The sequence below is a fragment of the Carlito syrichta genome, unplaced genomic scaffold (genome assembly GCF_000164805.1).
Source record: "Carlito syrichta isolate Samal-C Ts95f unplaced genomic scaffold, Tarsius_syrichta-2.0.1 Scaffold304700, whole genome shotgun sequence".
Lineage (NCBI taxonomy): Eukaryota > Metazoa > Chordata > Mammalia > Primates > Tarsiidae > Carlito > Carlito syrichta.
In genome coordinates, this window is record NW_007248796.1 from 143,192 (window position 1) to 154,867 (window position 11,676).

At 33.1% G+C, this 11,676-nt stretch overlaps 1 protein-coding gene across 2 annotated transcripts in view; it reads left to right on the plus strand.

The window, feature by feature from the left end:
• The window catches only part of GIN1 (gypsy retrotransposon integrase 1), a 34,629-nt gene extending 23,840 nt beyond the window's left edge, over window positions 1–10,789 (plus strand). For both annotated transcript variants that reach the window (XM_008060680.1, XM_021713719.1), the window contains 4 exons: window positions 2,708–2,899; window positions 2,997–3,173; window positions 3,680–3,965; window positions 10,426–10,789. In XM_008060680.1, coding sequence (XP_008058871.1) covers window positions 2,708–2,899; window positions 2,997–3,173; window positions 3,680–3,965; window positions 10,426–10,700 — 930 coding nt within the window. In that variant the 3' untranslated portion in view covers window positions 10,701–10,789. The remainder of the gene's footprint in view (window positions 1–2,707; window positions 2,900–2,996; window positions 3,174–3,679; window positions 3,966–10,425) is intronic.
• The last annotated feature ends 887 nt before the right edge of the window (window positions 10,790–11,676 follow it).

The window sequence follows — 11,676 nt, forward strand, 5'->3', positions numbered from 1 at the left end:
TATCATTCTGTTATAATTGTACTATTTTATTATTAGTAATTGTTGTTAATCTCTACTGTGCCTAATTTATAAGTTAAACTTTATCATAGGTATGTGTGTATGGGGAAAACCATAAAATATATATATGGTTCAGTACTACCTGAGGTTTCAGGTATCCACTGGGGATCTTGGGATGGTATTTCCAAAAATAAGGGGAACTGCTATAATCAGGCCTATTAGAAAATTTACCCACATAACTCCAGTCAGGATGACCATTATCAATTACTCAAAAAACAACAGTTACTGGAGAGTATGCAGGGAAAAGAGAACACTTCTACACTGTTGGTGGAAGTGTAAACTAGTACAGCCTCTGTGGAAAAAAGTTTGACGATTCCTAAAAGATCTAAAAATCGACCTTCCATACCATCCCACAACCCCCCTTCTGGGAGTATACCCAGAAGAACTCAAATCACTCTATGAAAAAGATATCTGCACACAGCATGTTTATTGCAGCATTATTCACAGTAGCAAAAGCATGGAACCAACTGTGCTGCCCATCAAAAGAGAACTGGATAAAAAAATTGTGGTACATATACATGATGGAATATTATGTAGCCATAAAGAAGGACAAAATTATGAATTTAGCAGCAACTTGGGTGGGCTTAGAATGTATAATACTGGGGGTGATCTATCAAAGAAACAAAGAACTGAGTTCCCCACATGTTCTAACTCATAAGTGGACCCTAAACAATTTTAATACTACAAGAACCATTGGCAGTAGTGGGAAACTGCCAGGGGAGGGAAGGGGAGCATACCTCATCAGTAAGTGTACCTAATCCCAAACCAGGTGAAGGGACCAAAGTGAGGCTCAAACTTTACATAATGACCATTTGTATACCTAACCCTGAATTGTACCCCACATCTTTAAAATGAAAATAAATAAAATTAAGCTGTAAAAAAAAGAAAATTTACCATCAAAATTAAAAATCGTGAAGAATACTCTTTAAAATATTGATTTACTTCTACTCTTATTTTAATGAAAGTCTTACCCTAAGTGCATACAGTGCTTCAAGATATTAGCTAATGATAGTATGAAGTCACTGTGTTTAGCAGATTTTCCAGTCATATTTAAAGTCATGTGATAACTGATCCAGGACTTTGAAATTTTTACTTAAGGTAACAGCAAATGTCACAAGCCTCTTTTTTGAAGTTTCTTAATAATGATAAACAAAAAGTCGCATATGCTTGGGAAAACTTGTTCTTTTTTTCTGTGGTTAAAATGGCCTATTACACAGAAAGCATAATGATGACAAAATAGAAGTATTATTTTGTCAGAAAATATGCAGAAAACACTGCTAAAGATTAGAACATAATATAAAACATGGAAACATGGGAGGTTTATTAAACAGAAGATAAAAATACAAATGCCTCTAACATGTCTCAGGTTTGAGTATTTGCTGACTTTTTATTTCTCCTGTATTATCTTTACTTGTTTAGTTATTCTGATATTACTTGTCTGAAATATTATTCTTCTAAAAGACAAATTTGTCAGCCAGAGGTTTGCTCAATTAAAAAAATAAGCCGGGCTCGGTGGCTCAGCCTGTAATCCCGCGCCTTGGGAGGCTGAGGTGAGTTGATTGCCTGAGCCCGCGGGTTTGAGACCCACCTGCGCAACTTGGTGAGACCTCATCTCTACAATAAATCAAAAAATTAGCCAGGCGTGGTAGTGCGCGCCTGTAGTTCCAGCTACTTGAAAGGCTGAGGCGGAAGGATCGCCGGAGCCCAGTAGGTTGAGGCTGCGGTGGCCAGGAGCGGCCACTGCACTCCAGTCTGGGTGACAGTGAAACTCCAACTCAAAAATAATAATAATAATAATAAGGGGAAAAAGTCTGAGGGATAATGTAGGAAAAATAGTTATTTTACATGTAACAGGCTTATTGTTACAAGTTTTCTAAACTCATTTTGATTTCTTTTAGGCCCTGCACATAATATATATAATGTAATATATATATAATAGCAACAACAATAATAGTAGTATTTGAAAGTTATAAAATGCTTATTACTTGCCAAGAACTGTTTTAAGTGTTTTACAAACATTAACTCATCTAATTGTCGGAAGAATCATAGGTAGGGCTTTGTTTTTCAGAAAAGAAAACCAAGTACAGAGAGGTTCTGTGACTTGGCCAAGTCACTGTTAACTGGATTGATGATGAGACCTAATGTTTATTTGAGAGACTTCTACTGAATTAAAAAATTACTTGAACTCAAAATTAGTGTTAAGTCCTGTTCTTTCATTTCCTTGTTGTATGTGTGTATTTGGCAAGGCAGCTAACACTTCAGCATCTTATCTGTAAAATGAAATTAATAATACCTTGTAAAATTGTAGTAAAGTTTAATGACAATAATGTGAAGGATCTAGTGTATTGATCAACACATAGTAAGGACTCAATAAATGGTACCTACTCATTTTATTTTATTTTAGTTTAGTTTAGTTTTAGTTTTTTTTTTTAGAAAGCAGCGTTTATTGAGAGGACAAAAAAGCTCCCACAGTGGGAGGGGACCCAAAGGGGTTGCCACAGTACCTACTATTTTAAACAAAATGTGTTTTCATAGAGAATGGCTATGGTCAATGAAAAAGACAAGATTCTAATTCTTTTGAAACCTTTTTAATCAATGGAAAAATAAAACACAATTTTTAAAAGCCAACTTTGTTTTACATATTTTTCAGATCAATGTTGAACTGTATGGATTGTTTGGCACAAAGCAGATTGTAATTTCTCACAGCTCTGGAACTGTTAATCCAACTGAAAGTACACCTAACACAATCAAAACGTTTCTTTCCAAGCACTGTGCTGACCACCCAAATAATTGGGATGATCATCTATCGGCTGTTTCATTTGCCTTCAATGTAACTCACTTGGTATGTGCCTTTTTATGCTTTTGTGCTTCTGAGTTACATCTTCCTTGGCCAGATAAATCTTTTACTACAAAATTGCTGTTTATTTTCTCTATAATAGGAGCCTACTAAAAATACACCATATTTTCAAATGTTTAATCGAAATCCTTGTATTCCTGAGTCTTCTGATAGTCTTCATGAAGTGGATGGTGATAATACAAGTATGTTTTCCAAAATTCTAAATGCAATTAAAGAAGCTGATAAAATAATGGAAAATAAGAAAACTTCAGTGGGCCAGGTGATTCTATTTAGTAGAAAAGCTCTAAAAACCTGCAAAGTAGTATTTATTTTTAATGTTTTAGCATATATATAGGTGCATGCATACGCATGCACACACACACACGTGCGCGCGCGCTTGATATACCGTTACACTAGAATTTTTATTTATCAAAGTTGTCTTGTCTTGATTAAATAGTGTGCTTATTAGCTATGAAATTCTGATAGACAGTAATGAGAAAACCATGGATTTGGGGAGCTAGAGAACTGGATTCAAATCCAGAGTCTTGCTGCTTTTCAATTGTTTGACTTTGGCAAATTGCTTAACATATCTTAGTTTATCTTCTATGTAAAGTAAGAGTAATAATTCTGACTTTGAAATGTTATTTTAAAAATTAAAAAATATTTCTACCTACCTTTTAGTAGCATCTCAATAAATAACCATTTTGTTACAATAATATTTTCAATATCTGCATTTACCTTCAAGAAATTATAGCTCTTTCATTACTTTTTTTTCCACATTTGTAGATGAAGAACAACAATTTGGATGAACTAAATAAAAGCAAGATTATTGTTAAAAAGAAACCAAAGCAGTTAAATCCATTCCATTTAAAAGTGGGTCATGAAGTTTTAAGACAAAGGAAAAATTGGTGGAAGGATGGTCGTTTCCAATCTGAATGGGTTGGTCCTTGCGTCATTGACTATATTACAGAAAGTGGATGTGCTGTCCTGAGAGACAACACTGGGGCTAGACTTAAAAGACCTATCAAAATGTCCCACCTTAAGCCCTATGTAAGAGAATCCAGTGAACAAGGTAAATATTTGTCACTTTTGTACATTTTTGCTTTCTTTGGATGAAATTATAGAAACCTTTGGTTAGGTTTTCTTTTTCCTTTTCACTTGTGTAACATTTGGTATAGTTATATATCTCAGGTAGTTTGTTTCATCAGAATATTTCTTCTGATACTGTCATGCTTATGATATATTTAATTTGATTTCGAGTGTGCTTTTCATAGTCCACTTGGGAGATACTGAACCCGTTTTCACTGAAGGAAGGATTACATCTTCTCTTTTTTCTTTCACAATGTTCCATTAGTCACTTTGTGTCTTATTTTAGTATGGGAAACAGCAACTAAGATCATTAATGCCCAAAACAAACTTTTCTGAGCAAATACTGTTCAGAATCCAGTTGTGACATAAATATATTAGGAAACTTTTAAAATGTGAATAATCTTTTAATGTTGCTTTATAGTTAGGTCATGGGTTGGGAGCAGGTGAGGGTGCAGAGTTGGGGGTACTCAGAATACGATAAGGTGCAATAAGAAGAGATAATAGCACTAGCCCCAAAATATGACTGGTTCTGAACAGTTAAAATATCCTGTTCTCTCTCACCCTTTCTTTCATGCACTAGTTAAATGATATTTTTGCCATGGTTTTCAGATTAAGTCCCTTACTTTATCAAGACTATTTTATTTTGTCCTCCTGTGTCTGCTTGCTAGTGTTTCTCTGAGGTGGATAACTGACAAGAAGTTAATTAGTCCCTTAGCCAGTTAATTGTGCTTTTTCTATGAAGAAAGATGAATCATTACTATTATTTGAATGTGAGTAACAGTTAATGGAAGATATAGTATGTTTTTAAACATCATAAGTAATTAAGTTATTTAACAAGCTTTAGCAAGTAACAAAAAGAGGAACAACAACAAATAACATACCCTACATCTTTTTTTAAAATAGGAAGCTTTTGGGGCTGCTCCTTAATAATAGCTCAACTCTGCTTCTGTTAAAAACTCTTAGTGCCTTTTCTTGTAATAGACCCTGTTGTTCTGGTCAGTAAACTTATCTTGGACTATGTTCTAATTCTGAAAACTCTCAAGGACTTTCCTTCTCATTGTTAGAAGATAAGTGCTTTCATTCCTTGTGCCTCTTCTCAATTCTAAGCCACTTTTAATGACCTCCCCCTTCCACCAGTTAAGTAGGAAAAAAAGATTATATGGGTACATGTGTCTTCTTTAGCATGATTTTTCAGTTACTCTTTGGCATTCAGTACTTGCTCTCTTCTAATGTGTTAACTTTACATAATTAATACAAAATTTGCATTTAAAATTTTGCTGTAGCAGGATCTGTTTCATTTTGCAATTTGCTCTTGCCAAAGATTTTCTTAGAAAGGAGGCCAAATATTTTGCTTCTTTTGAATATTTCAGATGCAGTTAAGAGAAACAATTTATAAACAGAAGCAGTATAATTTTTGCTTCATGCTTGAATTCTCTGCAGAAGTTTCTTCCAGTAGTTTAAGAAAATTGCAATATGATGACTGGTGTACACATAAGGAACCTGAGGTTAATGGGTGAATTTGTTCTAGTTTTTCTTGTTTTAAACAAAGGAAACATTGATCTGGCCATTCTAGAATCTGGTTCTTGACTTCTGTTTGGTCCATTTTTGTGTTTCTCTCATTTGTAGAAATTCAAAATAGATATGATCTCTGTCATCTTTGCCTCTGTATTACATATTTTTCTGAAAATCTTCATCTTGCAAGCTGATTTTAAAGAGCGCTTGAGCTGAATTTAAAACAAATGTCTTTAAATAATCATTCAACTTTATTTGACATAAATTTGGACAGAATTTATACAAAAGAACTATAAATTTTTCTGTTTATACTTGTCGTTGCTGCTGTTTACCAGCCTTGAAATGCTATAGCTATATTAAAGACCTACTGTTTAAAGCAGAAATGCTTCTATTGCCAACTTCTTATCCATTCTTATCTAGAACATAATGTAGAGCAAGCACACTCAGTACTAGGTATGCAGTATTTCTCACTGCTATTTTAAGCAGGCTTGTTTGTTATTTTGTCTAGTTCATTGCCAAGCACTTTATCAGACTATTTTAACAAGCAATTTTGAAAAATACTATAGTGTTTCTTTGTAATCATAATGTTGTTTCCCTTTGAAAGGGAAAATGATGTTATTGACCCATTATTCCATCCCACATAAGTTTTGAGTAGGTTTATAATCTGTTTTGTTGTGTTTATGATAGATTTGAATCCACCTTAGGCAAAGATTTTAGTCTTCTTTCTGTTTACGGTTGAAATCCCTCATTTTTGAAATGATTTTCACTTTTGTATAAGTTTCCTATTGCTGCTATAACAAATTACCACAAATTGAATAGCTTAAAACAATACAAATTTATTATCTAACAGTTCTGTAGGCTTAGAAGTCCAGCATAAGTCTTACTGGGCTAAAATCAAGGCATTTGCAGGGTTCTGTTCATATCCAGAGGCCCTAGAAGAAAATCCATTTTCTTGTATTTTCCAGCGTCTAGAGGCTACCTTCATCCCTTAGCTCATGATCCTTTTTCCTTTATTCTCAAAGCCCACAGTGGTGAGTTGAGTCCTTGCACCACATTACTCCAACCTCCTTTTCTGCCTCCCTCTTGCACATTTGAGGAACCCTTGTGCTTGGGCCCACCCAAATAATCCAGGGTAATTTTCCTATTTTAAGGTTAGCTGATAAGCAACATTAATTCCATTGCGATCTTAATTCTTCTTTGCCATATAAGGTTATGTATTCACAGATTTCAGGGATTCGTATGTGGACATCTTTGGGAGCTCATTATTCTACCTACGACAACTATAGTCTACATTTATGAAACAAAGCTCAGTTTCTATGGTATTAAGGCCATGATCTTAACATTCTTATTAATATAGTTTATTCAGAGAGCCTTCTCTTTGGCCTCTTAGTTATATAATTTCTAAACCAAAATTTATTCAATTCTTTGTGATAGTATCAGTTACTCTAATGACAATGGATATGGTATAAAATTATAGTTGTTATTTTATCATGAGAAAGGATACATAATCATGGCAACACATTCTAATAGTTTGAGGATTATCAGATCATATATAAGATTAGTTTAGTCACCTCTCTTTAAAATAGGAATGTTAAGTAGTCTGAAACCTTGTATTTTTTTTCCTATTTGAAGACATAAATTAATCTAAATCATTCAGACTTTTTAAAGGCTTTGATTTTAATTTATTTATTCTCCTTAGAAAAAGTTTAAAATCTATTTTTCATCACTTTTTTTTTACTTTTTAAGTGTAGATAAGGAAAGGTGTATCAAAACTTCTGATAACACCTTCCTGAAATGTCTTGAAAATGCCTCAGTCTTCTTCAATCTGGTCAAAACTGAAATGATGCTTTCATCAAACAGATGTCATAATCATAACTGAATTAATAGAATGAGAAAAAATACTTAGTAAAGTCTATTGTGTAATATAATTGAATAGAAAAAGTTCTTTAGTATGGCATGTTTATTTGCCCTCTCTATCTCTGTTTTGAAAAACTTTGTTATATTCTTTTCTATATCTGTATCCCTAACTCAGGATTGTACTAGGATCAGTGTTGTTCAATAGATAAATATTACAAAAACTATATAATTTTCTAGTAGTCACAATTAAAACGCACAAAGATATAGGAGAAAATAACTTCAGTAATATATTTTATGTAACCTAATATGTACAATATTTATATATATTTTTTGAGTTGGAGTCTCACTCCATTGCCACAGCCACCCCAGCGTCAACCTGCTGGACTCCTGCAATCCTTCCACCTCAGCCCTCCAAGTAGCAGGAACTACAGGTGCAGCTAATTTTTTATTTATTGTAGAGATGAGGTCTTGCCAAGTTGCCTGGGTTTGTCTCAAACCTGTAGGCTCAGACAATCCACTCTTCTTGGCCTTCCAAAGTGCTGGGATTACAGGCTGAGCCACCAAGCCCAGCCAAATTTTTTTTTTTTTTTTTTTTTGAGTTGGAGTCTCACTCTGTCACCCAGACTGGAGTGCAGTGGCCGCTCCCGGCCACCGCAGCCTCGCCTGCTGGGCTCCGGTGATCCTTCCGCCTCAGCCTTCCGAGCAGCCAGAATTACAGGCATGCACTACCAAGCCCAGCTGATTTTTTGATTTATTGTAGAGATGAGGTCTTGCTGCCCAGGCGAATCTCGAACCCGCAGGCTCAGGCACAAAAATATTTTTAATTCAACATATACATAAGGCTCCAAGAGTCTCTTTTCTGATAATCTTTATTGAAATTAAAAAACTTTTCTGTTGACTCTAGTAGATTTAGATCATTGTAGGAGTTGAAACATATTTGACCTCTGTGAATGAATAAGAATTTTGTTTTTTTCTACACAAACAAGTCTTTGACTTCTTCAGAGTAGTTTTCCATTGTATATAGAGTGAATTGTGTAGAAGTTTTTGAGTATAGTTCTTGTTCTCTACAGTTTTATTATAATAAGTTATTTTAAAGGTTATCACTTATTAAAAAGAAAAGTATGTGTATATTACATACATATAGAAGCTCTCCTTTTACATACAGGTGAGATTGATAAAGTCCATTTGTTGCTGATTCCAGTGTAACTAGGATGTGCTTAAATTGAAGGTCTCGGAGTCTATTTCCAGCAAATCAAAGTAGTAACTTCTAAGAGTTTTACATCTAGGCATATTTTTCCCTGTTGATATCTGTTCTTTGGACATATTTTTCTAAAGTAGAAAAGCATGCTTCATTTGCATGGAAAAAAATTTTCAGACAGAAAACCTCCTTCCTGAAAGATCTCTGAAAATGTCTTTGAAAATGCCTTATATGCTCTGGTTTCTGCTATCATTGATAAATTTGCGGCAGTGTACAAACCTTGAACCTATGGAATTCTTCATGGCTCATTAGAAAATTTCATCAGCAACACTTTTACCATGTGTAACCTTTATAAGTTCTCTAATAAAATTCTACCTAGCATTCTTAGTATTAACAATAGGTTCATAGCAAACTTTGATGTTAAACCTCTAGCGATACACTCTGAAAGTGTTTCCATTTTATTGATCATTTTTTCTTTCCTCTTGCTGCTGTTTAGCCTAACACTTCTCATGTGTTGCATGATTTATTTTTTGTCTTTCAGAATTGTGGGCAAAACTGAAAGACCGTACAAGCACAAGCTCCCTTTTCTAATTTTTGATGGAAAGAATAACTTTGTGTGATCTATTGAAGTTTGTAAATTGAAAGTTGTTAAATTCATTAATTTCTGGGGCTGAAATAGGCTCAGTGAGCTATTCATATAGTATTACAATAAAGGGTAGAGTAGGATCAATTTTCAGGATAGATTAGCAAATTTGCCTGCTCTGAGAAACTTTCATTGATTTCTAATCTAAGTGGGCAGTTAATCTTCCTTTTGTTTTATTGAACTTAAAATTTGAGGACTCCTTAAGCTATTATAATCTTCAAGATAATCTGTTCTGTTTTGGGACACAATCCATAAAGAGAAGGCAGGGCCGGGAAGTTAATCAGCTGTAGTAAAGAGTTTCTTGTTGTAATGAGTTAAAATATCAGATAGGGTGGAATCCTTTTATATACATTGACTTTATATAAAAAGATACTGCTGTTTTGCCATCAGTTTAACATTCATTTTAAACATTTTTTTTCGTCCTTATGGTGGTAAATTAGCTCAAAATAGAATTAAATGCTGACAAGGAATTTTCCTTGTCAGTACTTCAGTATGGATTAGGTAGACCTTAAAAGTTTTTAAGAATCTTGGTATCAAATTAGACTTAAATAAGAATTTTTAAGCTACTTTATTGCTGCCTGTCTCCTTATACATTCCTATTACATAAACCTGATTTAACATTTTGTTTTGAGCTTCATATTGTAACTATGATATTATCTTCTTAATATGGGTTTCAAAAAGATTGGAGAATTGTGACAGTTGTAAATGTAAAGATTTAACTATTCTAGCAACACCCTCTGAAGGTGTTTCAATTTTATTGATCATTTTTTCTTTCCTCTTGCTGGTATTGGGCATAACAGTTGCTGCTATTGGGCATAACATGAAAAATATTTGTCATGATCCCATTAATTCACTCAGAAATGCTTTGCAGAAGCATATTAAGAATATCATCATTATAAAAAATAAAGTTTTATAATATTTTAAAAATCTATTTCTCATTCCTTCTACTCTCTATTCCCCATACATACATATCTACCAAAGAGAGGTCAAGAGAACAGAAAACTTGGCTATTTTAAAATCCTACAATTTTTATATATGACTGGTCAAATTTATATGTCGTTTTCTTCGTTTGACTTACATATTTATTTAGTAAATAAGAGAACTCCCTGGCAGTTAATCTTCATAGTTAATTTTTATTACTTAGGATTTTATTCCTCATTTAATATTGTTAAATAAAATGATATTTATTAATTATAATTCTAAAAATCTAATTTATGGTGTCTCTTCTTTCAGAAAGTCTTTATCTACTGCAAGGTTCAGTAGTGACAGATCATGACTACATTGGATTGCCTGAAATTCCAGTTGGAGCGTACCAAGCAAATATTCTGGTGGAAGAAGCAACTATTGGTATAGTCAATAATGAATTACTGACATCAAGCAAGGATCGTGAATTATTAGAATATAGAAATGCCAAAATCTCTCCATTGATAGAAGATCATGGTACTCTTGAAAAGCAGCCTTTCAGTTTGTTGGACTCTTCGAACCAAGTTCTTGAGTATTTAAGTTAGTAGATATCAAAATATATTTAATGTGTTTATTTTAATGTATAAATCCTTAAATCTTGATACCTTATTCATTAAAAAAGGTATAGAAGAAGCATCTTGATACACTCTTAATGACTAAATCCTGGAAGTTTATTTCATAACTGTTTATTTGTCTAAAGTTGTGCCACATTTGACTATCAGCACACATATATACAAAGACAAACAAAGCATATAATATAAAGAATTCACTTTTTCATCTAAAAAGAAAACAGGCAAAGCACCCTTGCTTCTTACTAAATAAATTAAGTTCTAGCTTAAAACTCTTAAATCTTTGTATGGTATTGGTACTATGTTTTCAGTTTTAAGTTTTCTGGAATATCTCCTTTTCAAAAATAAATTTGAACTACCTAGAATGGAATTAATAAATATTTAATCAACTATAATAATGAATGAAATAAACTCCTTTCTGTATTATTGAAACATCTAAAAATATTGTAGGAAGAAATTTGGGGTTTTTTAATGGACTTTCACAGGATATTGGTAATTTCAAATTATCTAATTTGTTAGATAGGGTCAGGATTAGGGTCTGAAACTATGTACTGGTTTGAAAACATTTGTTCATTTCCATTTTATATATGAAAGCCAAAAGCATCCGTTAATGAGATTTTTCTGCAGTCTTAAAAAAAGAAAATAATCATGATAAAACTAATATCAAAGATTTTGCACTGCAATTTATGTGATGTTCATAACTTTGTTCAACAAATATTATAAAGCAAAAGTACTATGGGAAAATAAAAAGATGAATCAGATGTGTACCTTGTTCTCATAAGGAACTTACTGTCTGGTGAAGAATATAAACCATGTAAGTAGGCCATGTACAACACAATTTAGGATATGCTAAATTCCAGAAGACAAGAACAGGTAAATATACTTAGGGACACAAAAAAGAGAGACATTATTTTTGGATAGGAAACTTAGACTTATCTTTATGGAAGAAGGA